The sequence below is a fragment of the Myotis daubentonii genome, chromosome 3 (assembly GCF_963259705.1).
Source record: "Myotis daubentonii chromosome 3, mMyoDau2.1, whole genome shotgun sequence".
Lineage (NCBI taxonomy): Eukaryota > Metazoa > Chordata > Mammalia > Chiroptera > Vespertilionidae > Myotis > Myotis daubentonii.
The window spans coordinates 172,153,712-172,171,220 of NC_081842.1; the positions used below are offsets into that span (position 1 = coordinate 172,153,712).

General features: G+C 43.1%; 1 protein-coding gene across 2 annotated transcripts in view; it reads right to left on the minus strand.

The window, feature by feature from the left end:
• PDE4B (phosphodiesterase 4B) overlaps positions 1-17,509 on the minus strand; it is a 427,958-nt gene that overhangs the window by 31,400 nt on the left and 379,049 nt on the right. For both annotated transcript variants that reach the window (XM_059689266.1, XM_059689267.1), the window contains one exon: positions 8,037-8,149. In XM_059689266.1, coding sequence (XP_059545249.1) covers positions 8,037-8,149 — 113 coding nt within the window. The remainder of the gene's footprint in view (positions 1-8,036; positions 8,150-17,509) is intronic.

Sequence of the window (17,509 nt, forward strand, 5' to 3'; positions counted from 1 at the left end):
CACACTTACTTAGAAGTGAAATGTTTTGGAAGGGTGAGCTCCACCCGTGGCTTTTCTTTCAGAGATAACAATGGCTTAGATTTTGGGAGCCTTTTAGATTGAGACTTATTCTAACATAAAAAGGCAAGAAAGAAGTATACAAATGTAAAACAAATATTTTTCCATTAACATATTGTGATTCTATTTTTTTTTAAAACTACTGTACTAGAATTATATTTGACACTCTAAACATAATTGTCTGATTTTTTTAACATGGAAAGAAAGGCTTCCCTTAATATGACTTATTTATCAAATTTTGAGAATATGTAAATGTTCTCAGCAAGCCAGAGGTGCAACAATCAAAGATAATGTTCCCTCACTTCATTCTTGCTTGTTTTGTTTTGTTTTTTTAAAGAGATTTGTTTACTTGGGAACTCTCAAGTGAGTTAGAAGAAAGATTGGATTAAATGGATTAGAAATCAGTGAAGAAAATAGTTTTGTAAATACCCATATAAAATATGAAAATTAAGCAAAATTGATTATGAATCAAATTTATTACAAAGGCCTAGAATACTTTCAAAATCTTACATTTGTTAAGGTTTAATAAGACTAGAACTTGGAATACTGATTTACACTCCCAATAATACAATTCAATCTTATCACAGAGTGACTGAAATACTGGTAATGCCAGATAAAGAATCAAGAGCTTACTCTCTCTTCCATCTTTGTTGGAAGACAAAGTGCACGAAAGACAGTATACATGTTACTTCTAGGAAATTTCCCTACATTGCTATTGAAGAAGCACCACTCCTCTATTTTATGGTCATGTTGCATGCACTGGGAAAGACATAGTATATGACGAAGCTGCCATGATATCTGAATGGTAATAAAATTAAATTAAATTACATGGGTCCCTCGGCCTGGCTGCAGGGTTCGGGCTGAAACTGGCAATCTGACAGCCCTGGAGGGGTCCCGGATTGTGAGAGGGCACAGGCCAGACCGAGGACCCCACGAATCCGTGCACTGGGCCTCTAGTATTTCTATATTTACCTATCCCATTGGGATAATTGATGTGAGTCAGAATTCCCTGGGTGTGAATCTTGGCTCTCTTCTTTACCTTAGGCAATTTATTTTAAATCTTTAATCCTTATTTTACTCATCTGTAAAATGGGGATAATAGCACCTATTTCAAAGTGTTGCCGTGTTAATGAGAGAATGTAGGCAAGGAGTTCAGCACAATGTCTGCACACGTAGTATACACCTGTAAAAATAGGTTGGTTATTTGCTACTATTATTCTATCAATAAATGTAAAGGCTGAAGGAGCCAATGGAATAGTCTGTTTTGACTATTTTGTTTTGTAGATAAGAGAAAACAAATATTCAAAATGATTAAATTAATTAAGATAATACACCTATATTGAGACAGAGCTAGAACTCAAACTCATGGCTTATTCCCAGGCTCTTTATACTTTGCTGCTTCAGCTCTATATAAATCTGAGCAGTAGGGAGAGAAAAGTTAGATAAAAATATGTCTGAGTCCCCCCACTTGGCTATCAGAACTGATTTTCATTCTATTCTAACCTCTAGTCCAGGGACCCCTCTAACATTTGTAGGGCCACATACCGTATGTATAAATATATGAAGATTTTAATTGAGCTCCCTCTAGCACTCCTACCTTGACAGGCATCCCTTCCTACAGCATGGAGTACCAGATTGAATGTAGAAGTCCTAAACTCTCTGAATAGGATGGGAAGGGGTGGGAGGATCTAGCTCCTGGACCACAGCCTGCCCCATTCTTTCCCTATGTCCTAACACCACCAGGGACTGAGTACATGGGCCTTTGTATATCCCTTTCCACAGCCTCCATATCCCAGCTCCTTCCACACAATTCTCCCAAGCTAAATGCTGTCTTTGCTCTTCCTTGAGCTTAGGGTATACACTCCTGCAGCACATTCAGGAAAGAAGCCTGCCAGTCCCCCAAAGTGAGCTCAAAACCATTCAGGCAGAGACTGTGGAGGTCCAATAGATGCAATGTGGTCTGGAGTGGGGAGCAGCTGCTCCTTGGCCTGGCAGCTTCCTCACCCCCGGAGCAGAGTGCAGATAGAGAAAGAGCAAGTTAGGGCTCTCTTAAATTATGGGGTCCAGGAAGAGGACACCTCTTTCCCAAAGGGTGGTACTGCTCTAATTATACCATTTAACTTTAGGCAAAAGTGGAATGAATCCCTTTCCATAATTGGCACCTGCCTATCACCTCCTGACAGAGTTCTAAGATGAATCTATACAATCTATACAATCTATATCCTTTTAGTTCTGCTGGATCCAATATTTCCCATAGTTATTGATTATTCAATTAGATACAAAATGACTCAGCTAACTTTAGGGTAATTGTAGTAGCCAGTCAGACAGGCATGGGCAGAGCAAGGATGATAGGCCAGGTAGGGAAGGTCACCAGAGCGGAAAGCCCTGGGTGCCTGGAAACAGGCAAAACTGGGAAATCAAGGACCTCGCCCCCAGGCTGACCTTTCCTCCCCTACCCTATCGCTGGTCATATGGTTTAGACTCCCTGACCTTTCATATCACTGATCATGAGTTTCAGACCCTCCCTTGACCATTCCTCCCCTGGCAAGCTGCTAGTCAGGTGGTAGACCCCCTTAGAGGATGAACAAGGCAAGGTGGGCGGAGAATAGCCTCATATGACTCCCATACAAACCCTTGCACAACCACTCCCTTAAGCATTAAGCCCTCAAGACAATGTGATTCTGACAGGCATCAATTAATCTTAGTAACAAAGCCTCAGAGTTACAGTCAAACTAGAGATAACATCTAGGCTTCAGTTGTGTTTCAGCTCTAGGCCCAGAAAAGCAGCAAGACCAGGTGGGGTGACGCCACGGCTGATATCAGGACCAGCTTTGATGACTAACCACCAATGACCCCCTGCCCTGGCACCGACCAGTCAGTAGAAACCACGGCCTTGAAAGGACACACCTGGAAAGCTGAAGAATATTCCATTGAGGTTTTCCCTTGGGACTTCCCCCGAGATCCCCACCTTTAGAGAGGGGATCAAAACACTCAGGACGGAGGACCTATTGTGCCTTCTCTCTCTCTCTCTCTCTCTCTCTCTCTCTCTCTCTCTCTCTCAGTGGTTCTTAACCTTCTGGCCCTTTAAATATAGTTCCTCATGTGACCCAACCATAAAATTATTTTCATTGCTACTTCATAACTGTAATGTTGCTACTGTTATGTATCGTAACGTAAATATCTTATATGCAGGATGGTCTTAGGCGACCCCTGAGAAAGGGTCGTTCGACAGCCAAAGGGGTCTCGACCCACAGGTTGAGAACCACTGCTCTAGAGCATGTCCATGCCCTTTCCTCTCTATTTCCCCCAGGCACGTCACCTTTGTCTTTCTTTCTCCTAAGCTCCAAGGACCTTTCTTTTGCCTCTGTAACTCGTTTCCTGAGCCCATACAGCCCAGTTGGCTCATTTCTTTCTATCTCCACGACTTTCTGAAAACTTTCTCTGTCGATTGAGTTCCTTGGCTCTGAATTCTTTCTCAGCTGAACTCAAGAATTGAGGTTGCTGAACTGAGGTCTAGTCTAACTCTTCTGGTAACATTTTGGTGCCATTTCACCACTAACATAATCAGTCAATCATGACCACATTCCAATATCCCATTGCGTGGGTCCCAGGTGGTTCCAGATTGGCAGAATTGTGTGGCTTTGTCCCTCCCACCCAAGAGCACAGGCAATTAGTGAATTAGTTGCCTTTTTATTCAACACTCCAGTAGGACCACACTTGAGCAACTAGAAAAATAAACCCACATAGCCAGCACTCACTTCCACTATAGCGGTATGGGTAGTGGACTTCATAATGCCTTCAGAAAAGAAGACACATCAGTCTACCATTCCTTCTTATAGATTTTCTTAGGAAACATTTACTGATGTGTCAGATCCTGATGCTTCATTCTAAAGACAGTACTGATATTATTCAGGAATGCTCTTTTCAACAACAGAGCATCCATTTTCCTGATAAGGCTCAAACCTTTGTATTGCACATGAAACAGCCCCAGGGCAAAGCTAGTCTAGAAAGAAAAGGGACTGTGGAGGGTTCCAGTTAGAACAATTGGGAGTTGCTTGGACAGAGGTCCTTAACGAATACCACAGTACGTTCATCTTTTGTAAAACATTCAATCTACTGGGTAAAAATGACCCCTTTGACGTATTTCACCTGAAAATTTTAGGCAAGAGACTCTGTTTCCCAGTAAAAGCTCCCCGCTTCCTCATCAGTCACAGCTACGCCTCAGTGGGATTGTTCAGTGTGGGTCCTTCCTCAGCCACTGTTGTTGCAACTCTGTACTTTTCTGACTGCGTCTGTCAGGAAGGAGACAGGAAACTCTAGTCACCCTCACAGCAGCTGCGCCATTCCTCCTATCCTCCTCCAATGACTTCCACAGGCTTTGGTGACAGGAGGGCAGGAACTGAGCCACAGTGAAGGTCAGGAAGATAGGTCAGTGTTTATGCCTGTTGGGCTGGGGATCCTGCTGAGGCTATTGGGTTTCTTCCTTTCTATACTGTTTCTCTTTCCGTTCCTCTTTTTGTTTTTTTTTTTTTTTATAATGCAGAGCCAAAGCATCCTGTTTTCAAAACATCTGACTGTTTTGCCACTGAGGAACTCATGCTCTGATGCATTTCACTGAAGTATAAAACAATTCTTATTCAGGAGGCGATAAAAGTTGAAACACCAAAATTAATCAACAAATCTAAGAAGGCAATCTGTCCTTCAAGAAAACAGCTCTCACACATCCAACTGAACTTGGACTGCTAGTAAAAGGTTCACTAGACATCCTTTTCATCTTGAAAAACCATGTCATTGCCTCATAAAACTCCTGCTTAATTTATTCTATCTTGTGATTCTTGCGGGGAAATAACCTATGATAGTAACTTACCTGGCTGCATCTTTCTTTATAATTTTGGGATTCCCTTTGGCCTGTGGCCAGCATGAAGGACTGAGGGAAATTTGGGCCAAGAAGACTATGTTTTTATAAGTCACAGACACAGTTTTTAATCTAACTCTTTGGGCTCTGAAGCACACTTGGGGGAGCCAGTGATAATTTTCGAGTCACAGTTTTCTTCAAACTGTAAAAGGGTTAAGGAAGAAAAACAAACAAAAAAACACACACAACCCTACCCAGATGAAGTAAATATGAAGGACTGCTTGTTTTTCCTCCACTAGACAGTCAGCCCTCTACCAGATGCATATACACAGGCCCGTATGTAATTCCCAAACACCCCCAGAGCAAAACACTGGCTCTCCCATCACCATTCTTAAATAAGTTCAGAGGTTGCAAACACAATTCTTAAATAAGTTCAGAGGTCACTTAGCTGATCAGAGCTAGGGACACATACATTTTTGCAAAGATAGTATATGCTATTAGTAAGTTATTTTATTGAACAGGTGCTTTGCTGAGTGCTTTAGATACATTATCTCATTCACAGCAACCCTGTGAAGTAGGTACCACTTTTACCCTTGTTTACAGATGAGAAAATTAAGTCATAGAGTTAAGTTGGCCAAGGTCAAGTAGCTAGCAAACGATAGAGATGGGATTTGAACCAGGATCTTTTGACTCTGAAGCTCAGGTTTTTCATTTACTGCCTCTATAGAACATCTTCACACTTACTTTCAAGTGTTTACCTCAGAGATTTGCAGTGGCTCCTTTGTTCGTTGGGAGTAAGCAAAGGATGACCAAATAAGACTATACAGTAATGAGAATGATGATGACGACTATATTTTTCAAACAGCAACTAGGATGAAATGCTCCAGAATTTTAACAACATTTAAAATTGAATGTGAGATTTATTTTTACCACAGATCTATAACTAGCATAGATCAATTCTTTTTTTGGTTACCACAAAACTATTTATTATATTAATTATGTTATGTTACGTTATATTATGTTATATATTGCTATGGATTAAACTTCACCTGAGATAATTACCTAAGTTATCAGTACTTGGGGGGGGGGGGGAGCTAAGTAAAAAGAGGGAGATCATTGTAAAAATTCAAATTGACTTCAGCTGTCAGCTGGGCATTGTTCATCCTCTGGGTAAGTGGTTTGCCCTTCAACCTTTCCACTGTAGAGTTAGAAAACAGGTGAACCTGTATGCCTTCTACTTAAGCTAGCTGCATCAGAATTAAGGGTTAGCCCTTTCCTTAGGGTTAGCTCTATTCAACTTTCATTGCTTCCTGCACACGACACCATAAAGGAGGAGCGGAAGCCTGAAGTGACTGGAATTCTTACCAGGACCTGCACAGTCTCTGGTCTCAGAGTCTTATCAACAACGACACTGAATATAAAAAATTTTAAATAAATTTGTAAAACACACAATATCTAATTTCAGCCTTCCAGACTCAAACCTAGTTTGGAATCTACAACGCACCAACACTCAAAATGAAAACATAATGGCAATTTGCAGTTTCTCAATGAGTATTCTTCCCCCTACCCCGCTGGAGTTAATTACCTACTTCATCTTAGTGACTCCAGAAGAAAGTTCAACATGTCCTTTGTGGTGACACCTGCTGAAAAACTACCCTGGGGGATTGAATCTACGCCTTGCATGGGTGTCAGTGATCACAACACACATCTGTGGACGCTCCAAGGTAGGTAAAGCGTGTGTGAGATGCTTACACATGGAGCGAGCACAGGGTGGTTTGGAGAAATTACGCAGTTAAGCTTTCTTCTTGGGGAAGCAGTTGTTTAAGATTTACAACAGCCTGGAAAAACCCAAAATGCAGCCTTCAATGGAGAACTTCAGAGAAAGATCAATACATAGTCAAACCTCTTTCTTTTTTTACTTCAATTTGAACTAAAATGTAAGAAGGGAGCTTATTTATTTATTTGCTCTTTCATTAACCAATAAACCAGGAGTGAGCAGAGTCTGCCCTCCCCTCCTGCAGGACCTCCTGAAGTGCCAGGCTTCCCCTGCTCAGATACTGGGAAGAGCCTTGATGGGAAGGTGATACTTTTAACCCAGGAAAGGGGGAGGAGGGGCCCGCCTTTGCTAGGGTCCCTGTGGCTGGAAAGTGCATGCTGACAGGTAGGGAGTAAAATCTCTCTCCAGCCCTAGAACCATAAGACAATGAGAAAATGCCCCAGGCTAGTAGGACTGGGGATTCTGAAAATGTGTCCTTATGAGTGTACAGTGTTAAGGCTTTCCACACACACGCACACGTGCGCGCGCGCACACACACACACTCTCCAAGGGAAAAATACAAGCCAAGAGCAATAACTTTCACTACAGTCTAAATCCAGGTGTTAATTAAACAAATGATATACTATAAAGTCCTTCAACACTAGGTTTTGTCTGAGGATTGTACATAACACCATTTCTTTGCAATCTGGGTGAAACTTGATTTCAAATGATTCCACTTTAAAAAGCAGCAAACTTTTTAGAAAAAACACTTTCCTTTTTGAGACCAGGTATATTGTTTCTTTTTTAAAATCTTAGCCATGCCAGCATCACAACATAAATGTTAGAAAATCCCAGGATGTCCTGAGAAGAATTTCAGAATTTATGAAACTTCAGGGCAAACCGTTCTCTCCATTGATATCTGGAGGACATGCCATTTTCTTATTAAAACAACAACAACACACACGTCAAACACCGGGTTGCAATGCCACATTTTATGCATTTTACCCTATAGATCCATTCAGATTGTACCTTTCTGATAATTGTTTTTTTAAAAGGCATTCACATGTGTATAGTGACTTGTACACGTTATAAGCACATCTCAACCCAAACGTAGCCGAACTCCATCAAGAAGAAAGAAGTTTGGTTTCTGGGAATTACAACGCACCGAGGATTTTTAAACTTTTCTGCAGCATCAAGATCCAAGCAAAGCGTGGCACCTGGAGGCAGGATCCACTCAGGCTGATCAACAAACCCACCCTCCAGGTCGCGTCCTCCGGGCTGCACCTCTGCTGCAGGCAGGCAGCGGCCGGGGGAGCCCGGAGCTCCCCGCACGGCCCCACTTGATGGAATCAAACGCCCTTCTCTTACCTTGTTAGAAGCCATCTCGCTGACAGAGCGGTAGGTCTGGATGGTCTCTAGCTGGTCTAAGCACCAGTCCAGTTCCTCCAGCGTTTCCATCGCTAACTTTTGATAAGGTTCTTCTGCAAACAAGCACACAGACATGTAGTTAGGCTGGAGCGGCGGCAGGCTGTCCATAGCAGAGTCACCGCTGCCGCTGCTGCTGATCCCGGCGCTACTGAAGGTGGCCCCGAGCTCCTTCATTATTTGTGTGCCGACTCCTTCCTTCCAGCTCGCTCCACCAGGAGAGCAAATCACCGTGGTGCTCTCTGCCCGGAATGGCCCCTGCCAAGTTTTCACGCCCCCTGCCTGGATGAGGTGTCTGTGATCTAGCAAGAAGCTTCCTCTGAGGAAGGAGTCGGGGAGCTGTCTCTTATAAGCTCATCAGCATACATGTGGCCGACACTCAGGGCAGAGGCAGGGAGCGTTCTCAGGCTCCGCCGCCTTAGTCATCTAGGGGCACTTTAGGGTGCGTGATGTCACTTCTGAGTGTTTGCCGGCAAGAGGAGAAATGAGGAAAGCCTCGTCTCCTTTTGCTGTTCTTCTACATGAAGCAGACAGGCGACGACATTGGAGGGGTGGGGGTGGCTGACAGTGTCATTGGAAGACTACGCGGTCATTCACTCAGGGGAACGTGTGTGCATGCTGGATGAAACACTGACCTGCACCAGTGAGAGAGAGGCATGGGCAATCCCCCCCCCGCCCCCCAATGTCTCCTCTAAGCAGAGGCGAAATGAGGTCTCCCCGATAAGACTTCAGTCTAAGGGAGACTGTCTGGAGTTTTATGTGAACACGTTTATTGGACTGGGAGTCGGGCAGCTCTTGTTATACTAAACAAAGCTCAAACTTCTCTGCAAGGGCCCGGATCACAGGGAAATTCTGAACCGGACTTTCAGGTGGAGCCAGATGGGAAGGCCGCCGATGTGCATTTTGATTAATGTCTGATTTGTCACTGGAGGAATCTAGGCTTTCTGGGAATGTCTCTCGGTGGTCCGTTCAAAAAATGCTGTGTTTAAGGTCATATTTTTGCTGGATAGTAAAGCTCTTTTTAAGTGTTTACAACATGTCATTCCATACCCAAAAGCTTGTGAGCCTAAATTAATGCTTAAGGTTACTGACTGGAGAACCCCATACTAGTAAACACTGAATGCATTTTGTAAATGCCAGATGAATTGGTGGTGCTACAGACAGTTATACAAATCAGTCAGACTTTCCTGCATACATGACTGAGTCTGGGGGGCCGGCCATCCATGAACGTTACCAACCTGTCCAAGTGCAAGCACTGATAAAAGTAAAAATCTTGTACGGAATGCTCTTATGCAGGAGAGACGACACACATTCCTGTCACATGTCGAATACATTTTTCATATGTTCACAAAGAAAGTCTAGGGAGACCAAATAGCTTTTAATTATTGTGTGAATGTATTGACGTGTGCAGCAGAAAAGGGGATAAACAGAAGAGTGATTCCCAGTGACGGGACCCCTTGGTCACAGACGCACACTTCAAAGAAGAGGTGTTTTGTTCATTCCCCAAATATGCCTTCACTTCAGAATAAACAGGGGTTAAAACTCAATATCCTGTATGTCATACTTTAAAAACCCACAAAACCACTGGAGGTGACTTCCTCTATTTTTTTTTTTCACACTCCCCAAAAATGTGCAGTCAAGAATTGAGGTGTTTTTAGTAAAACTCATTTCAAGCCAACCTTGTACATACCTTCCCCCCACCTTTCTTCCTCCTCAATTTTGCAATGCTGGGGCAGCACAAAGAAGCTCCTCACTTACTGGTACTCTCTAGTGTGTCCAAAAGACACCTCCCCGCCCCCACCCCCGCCTCCTCTGTTTTCTCCACAGAGTACCTCTTCCAAGGAAGCTTTTTCTGAAGTGACAGAACCCTCCCCTCCTCGTTCCTGGTCTCTCATAAAAGAAAAAGTCCAACCACTTCCTAACTACCCAGACTTTGCTACCTTAGTGTCTTCCATATCACAACCGGTGGTTCTCAGTGACTAAGATCAGCCATTCACCAGGATGGTGGGAGTGAGTGACACTCACTCAGAGCCTGCTGAATCAGCTGATATGCAAAATGACTCTAAGATGAGATATCACATTTTTCCTTCACTAAGAGGACAAAAGGGCCCTGATTTGCACTCACACTTGACAAAGGACACACAGTAATGATAGCAGTAGAAGCACTGAAGAATGAGGTGGACGGACTCTTCAAAGATCCGATTGCTCTCACCACAGCGTATTCATTGTCTATTACAGAGATTTTCAACTGGTGTGATGCAAGAATTTTTAAAACATGCAATACCTGACTATTTAGTCAATGGCCTTGACCTTTTTTCCCTTAGGTTGTGAAACTAAAAAATGATAACAGCCAATACAATAGCCGTCCGGTGTAAATGAATCAAAATTATACTTTTTTTGTCAGATCGGCAAAAAAATATTTTTGGTGTGATTTTTTTGGTGTGCTACAGAATTTTAGTAATTAGTTGACATGTGGCATGAGATGAAAAAGGTTGATCACTGGCCTATTACACAGAACAAGCAGATGTGCTCCTCAACCTGGTACAATACGAGATATTAGTGACAGGCCAATAGATGAGACAGGAACTTACTCCACTGCCCTCTCTTATCCTGGTCAGCCACAATAATTTTTAAGTGAAAAATACGACATTTTTACATTAATAAGAATTTGTTCCTTCCCAAATTCTTAATACACAGTCAAGACTCTCTTCATGCTCCAGTGTAGAACTTTCTTATCACAGTGACTAAGACAGAAGGCACAGGTGTCAGAGTGGGCTAAGTATGGGAGCGTTAAAGCCCTGCTGATTATGATTCGGCCACAGGAAAGGACCAGTGCAGCTTGGATTGCCCTCCACGTTATAACTTTGTAGCATCAGCACCAGATTCAGAGCTCGGTACCAGCAGATACTCAGTGAGTGCCTGGAAGAGTGGAAACCGAAGTGCTCGCCCAGGCAGCCTGCAAGCACTTGGACACCCAGAGGCTGGATGGAACAACTATACCGCTGTGGAAAGAGCAGCTTTAGAGTGAGACTCACACATTTTGACTTTCTCTTCTACCAGTTACTGTGTGATCCTGGATCTCAACTTCCTACATCTTAAAATAAGGATGCAAATATTTACCTCATAAGGTTATAAAGGTATAAAATGGGATGAAGTATATAAAGCATCTGGTATGGTAGCTAGTTCTTAGTAGGTAGTCAATACATAGGAGTATAATTATTCACGGCAATCCAAGTAACCCAAAGGCCTGGCATTTGTGGGGGCGGGGGCTGGAGAACCAGGAAGGAAAAACTGCATATTCAACAAGGTTTTCCCTCTCAGGATCAGCTACGTCATTTGCAGGGCACAGTACAAAATGAAAATGCAGGGCCCCTTGCTCAAAACGCAGGAAGAAGTGCTGTTAAAGGTATAAAATATGAAGCTTTTTCCTTTCTTCCAGAGTTTCCTTCTCGACTTGTCACAGTGTTGTTGTTTCTCTTAAACTTCTTATTTAAAATAGATCTGGATTTACAGAACAGTTGCAAAGACAATACAGAGAGTTCCACATATCCCACATCCAGGTTTCCCTACCGTTAACATTTTACATTATTATGGCACAGTTGTCACAATTAATGAATGGCGTGGAGTGTTTTCTTCACTCTTAGATGTTGTGTGCCCCAGGCATGGGGGCACCATGAGGAGAGCACAGACCCTCATAAGATTCCGGAGGCCCTGCATCCTCTGACACAGGGCACATGCACAGCCCACCAGTTGCTGGGGTGTGCCTACCTGCCAGCTCCATACTGATGTGCCCTGCCCCAGCTAGGGTCAGGCTCTGAGAAAGCCACACATTTCCCTTCCTCATGGTGCCAATCCACAGCAAATATATGACTACAGCCTCTGCACCGGGACATGCTAGGTAACCTGGACCAGGGGTGGCCCAGAGGCTCACTCCCACCATGACAGGGCCATTGCCTACCATCTTATAGCCATGCCAACCCAGGGCATGGATGGGTGCTGCCATGCCCCACCTGAGACTTTGCACAGCACACACATCTAACTCTTTGCATCTGCACTCAGGCTCCCACTGGGAATGGATGAGGTCAGCTGTGGTCATGGGTGAGGGCAGGGAGAGGGATGCTAGGTGACCCTCACATTGCCAGGGGTCAGGAAGATGGGTGGCTGAGAACGTGTCCAGGGGAGGCAGGCAGGTGGCAGGAGCTAGAGCAACAGCATAAGAGCCAAGGTCCTAAAGCCACCGGAGTATACTGCATTGTCCCATCAGACTTCACTTAAAAAAAAACACCACACTTAAAAATCAAAGATAAAATTATTCTGAGTTTCAAGACAGCAACTATGAAACACTTCGGGGTGGGGAGGCGCTATGTGACTGCACAGGTTGTATGCCCATGGAACTGGTCCTGTTTCCTGTCTTATAGAAATGGCTTTGAAAAGGAACAATGCTTGACACCACAGAAGCAAGTCTCGAGGGGATAAGGGCAGGTAATGGAACAGTGTATGGTCATGGGGTCAATTCTCTTTGTCAGAAATTTCCAGAAGAAGAGGAAGAACCAACCTCCCTTCTATTCTTCCCTTCTTTTCCTCTTTCACTTCAACAAGAGTGGCAAAGGAAGATTTACTTCCTTCTGTGGATCTGGTAGGTATTGAATTCAGCCCTGAGAAACAGGAAGAGAGGATGGATGAATAATTACAATTAATATTAATCTGGTAATAACACGTGGCATTCATATGGCTCTTTTCTCAAAGGAACGCCAAGCACACTCCTCATTAATCCTTGCAACATGTGTGTGTGTCAGGCCCTGAAGGGGTATGATCATCTTTAATTTACCATAAGGCACCAGCTCAGATGTAGATGTTAAATGATCAGAGCAAGATTCTTGGCAAGACTATACCTTGGTTGAAGAAAAGAGGATTTAAGTCAGTGCTGAAAATGCATGCATTCCTAAAAATGCTGCATTTAAAGTAACATCTTACCTTCAGGTCTTTTCTATTTAAAGTTGCGTAATTGCTTTCCTAATGTTGTCATTTCTTGCGTCTCCTGTTTCCTTTTCTGACCCACCTAGCAGCCACTAGCACAGGGAGGCTGCGCAATCTTTACTCAGAAGACCTGTATGTTCTGACCCTGCATCTTGCTTCAGTGGGTGACCTCAGGCAAGTTACCGGAGTTTGCTGAGACTAAATTTCTTTCTGTAAAATGCGGGGGAAATACCCTCTTCTTACAGGGAAGATAGAACAGGAGAATGCACATGAAATTAGACTGACAAGATTAAATATTTTGCACAATTTGTGAATATTGCATTTCTTGATGGGATATAGGCATTATAGAAAATTACAGAGAAGCAAAAGTTTGAAATGATACAAATGTCACATTTTACCAAGCAGAGACCATCACTGCTACCTCCTTTGTGCATATCCTCTCCTGTATGTATGTGCATGTGTACATGTGTATGTACACAATCAACATGGGATCATACCATACAAACTGTTTGGTAATATTCTTTTTTCAATGATCTCCCCTTTTCTGTTTTAATAATTTTCCATTTCAGCTAATACTTAGACCATATCCCAATTTCCTCAGGTGGTTTTTTTCCCCACACAAATTCAGTAGAGAAGTGTGTGCGTTAGCAGAGAGGTGCTGAGAAGGAGAGAACCAGAGAAGGGGGACAGACAGGAAAAGGTAATGGGAAGCCTCGGCCTGGCCACAAATAGCTCCGGCTCATAGTTTGAAAACATGGAAACAGATTTCAGCAGTTATGAAGTCAGTGCCCCAGCTGGTAACAGACCTCAGGGGCCCTAAAAGTTTCCTTCCTCCCTCTTTGTGTGTGTGTGTGTGTGTGTGTGTGTGTGATAGTAACATTTAACATAAGATTGGCCCTTTTGACAAACTTTTACATATATGACTCAGTATTAACTGAAAAGCACTATACAGATCTCTAGGATGAGTCACCTTGTATATCTGAAGCTGTGTACCCTCTAACCAACACGTTCCCAATGTCCTTCCCCCAACCCCTGGTAACTATGATCTTACTCTCAGCTTCTATGAGTTTGGCTATTTTAGATTCCTGACATAAAAGGTCTTTCTAAATGCAATTTTAACATAGCTCTGCATATCGTATCAGAAGCATATCTGTCAAGTTTCCCCTACTTTCTACTCAAAGACAGTGCATAGAAAAGAAATGTAAATTTCTTTTTTTAAAAATCTGTCTCACATAATCAGACTCTCTTCCCACTAGAGAAGCTGGTAGCTATTCATGATGTTGTATGGTGGTTTGAATCAATCAGAACAATTGCCATGGCAACCACAGGGATAAAATCTCATAAACATAATGTCAGGCAAAAGATATTAGAGTACATAAAAATAGGATTCAGCTAGAGAAAGTTCAAAAGAACCAAAATGATCTATGATATTAGAAATAAAGATAGTGGTTAGCTTGGGAGGTTAGTGACTGGGAGGGGACATCAGGGGGCTTTCTATGGGGTTGACAATGATCTCATTCTTGGTCTGGGTACTGGTTACATGGGTGTGTTCATTTTATGAAAATTTTCAGACTTCTACGCTTGTGATTTGTGCACTTTTCTCTGTCTGATTTTCCATGTACACTTTCAACAGATAGTCCCATCTAGGGAAAGCCCAGCATAAAGAGCCAGGTTCCTAAAAACACATTTCCTTTCTTTTGTTGGAACTGTAGCAATGGGTATCCACAGAGTTTGAGTAAATTTCACACAGCTGAAAACCAACACCCAACAGACACTGGTTTTGATGTTGTATAGACTAGAACGCTCCTAATAACTGAAATTCAGTGCAACATGTTGGAGTCTGACGCAGCTGTTTATGAATCCTGACTTTGCTTTACTAGCAGTGCGACCTTCGTTAAGTAGCCTGAATGTGCCTCCATTCCTTTACCTGTAAAACCGGCCGTGAGAATTCAGCGAATCAAAGCACACCAAGCATTTGGCACAGCGCCTGGCACTTGTCAGGAACTTTTTTGGCCCCTGAGCTCTCTCTCTGGCTCTGGTTACTTTCCTGAGGTGCCACCTATCTGTTAGCTGAGTTGGATGGCCTCTTGTGCTAGGGAGGAGAGCACCGGCCATGACATCCTAGCGTCCCTCCCACCACATGACTTCACATAGGGAATTGCCTCTTGGTTAGAGATCGTTGGTGTTTTCTTCTAAAATATAGACCTGGCCTGATACATCATTCTGCTTTCACCAAATCCCGACTGGCACACCAAATCAGTGGACCTTCAGATGTGGAGAATTGTACAAGAAACCTATTGTTCATTCATCCATTCCACAGAACACATTGAGTGTCTGCTATGTGCCAAACCTGCTGCTGGGTGCTGGGTTACAGCAATGACAGGACACCTCAGGAATTGTATGGTCCATTGCACTGTGAAGCTGGGCGCCTTACCCGCTCCCTCTCCCCTCCTGCTCCCCACCCCAAGTGTCTGTGAAGTGAGAAAATTGTGTCCTCTGTTGGCAGGCAGCTTGGGAAGAAAGCGCGGGAAATGATGCATGAGATAGATTTCAGCTCCCATCAGCTGGCTGAGTACCTTTGATCAGTACCCAAACGACACAATGGCCTATGCCCGTGGTCGGCAAGCTGCGGCTCGGGAGCCACATGCGGCTCTTTGGCCCCTTGAGTGTGGCTCTTCCTAAGCCTTCAGAGTACCCTAATTAAGTTAATAACAATGTACCTACCTATATAGTTTAAGTTAAAAAAATCTGGCTCTCAAAAGAAATTTCAATTGTTGTACTGTTGATATTTGGCTCTGTTGACTAATGAGTTTGCCGACCACTGGCCTATGCAATGGCCCGGTGGCACATGAGTGTGAGGCAAGCTAGCATGAAGCTACCCCAGCCTGATGACGAGGAGTGCTCCATGAAAACAGGGCACCAAACAGGGGTCACAGCTAAATCCGCACCTTTCACCTCAAAACAAACTCGATACTACGAGGAAAACACACCAACAAGACCTGTCTCAGCTCTTCATTTGTGAGCACCATTAAATAACTGAAATGACATTAAATAACCCTTCATAAAATAACCAAAAATTTTAATTCGGTAGACTAATTATGACCTTTCAATACAGGTTTTGTTTTCGTAGACAAAATCTTCTAAAGCAATGGCTCCACGGGGAAAATAATAATAAAGGAGTCCTTGATGGGGAAAACTAAAAAACCACTCTTCTGCTGCTTGGAAGTGAGAAGTGTGTGTTAGCTGGGTCTCTACATTCAGCTGGTGACTCTCGCTTTATCCACAAGCTTCCGGCCCTGTAGATGTCCTCACTAGACTCTACCTGTGGTAAAGTTAGCGTGCGTTTCATTCCTTCGTTCCTCCTCACAGTGCAATAAGTATTTGTTAAAACGTAAAACATTTTCACACATGTGGAGATCACCCTCCTTGTTTAAAGGTGTTAGATTGGGACTTGTAGCCTATTTATTTAGTGGTCTTGGTCGTCATTTTTCCCTTATTGTTAGTATCAACTTTTCATCCTAAGTCATTAAGTCCAAAGATATATTTCATTTTGATGAATGAAATGCACCTGTGTGACAGTGCAACATTTCAAAAAGTATGTTGTGTAAGCCTTGAGTAACACATTCTTAGAACCAATCACAGGAACTGGGATAATACATGCACTATGTAACACAATTATTCTAAAGGCATTTTGTAAGACCTCTGTGGCCTGTCTTTAGGCAGAACTTTGTTAGTGTGTCTTTATAAATATGGAACTTTGCAATTGCATATGAAAGGGATTTCATGCTGGGTGGATTCACAGAAGAGGTTCACTGTCCTCAAGGGAAATAACAGTGAAAAGTAGGTCATAGTGATGCCAATCTCCTTAGCAAACTCCTCTCAGACTACAAAAACAACAACAACAAAACAAAACACACACACACACACACACACACAACTTTAATCACAACCAGCATTTGTATATATAATTTGACAGTTTACCGAGCACTTTCACTTGCAGATCTCATTTTTTTCCTTGAAAAAGAAACCTCACGAGATAGAAATTATTATTATTATGACACACATTTTCCATTATGCGTGTGAGAAAATTGAAACTTGGAGATCTATTTAATGATTTGCTCAAAGTCATCTGATGAGAGGGAGGGAGGGAGGGAGGGAAAAAGAGAGAGAGAGAGAGAGAGAGAGAGAGAGAGAGAGAGAGAGAGAGAAAGAAGAAGGAGGAGGATGACCAGGTGGCTAGAGAGGAGGAGGAGGAGGGGGAGGAAGAAGGAGCTGAGGGAAGGAGAGGAGAGATGAGAGATGGAAAGGGATAAGAGACAAGGGAGGGAGAAGGAAGGGAAAAAGGAAGTGGGAAGGAGAAAACCCAAGTTCTCTGAATATCATGGCCATTTTTGTTAAGCCATGGGGCCTGTTATAAAAAAAAATGGCCCAAGTTTCTC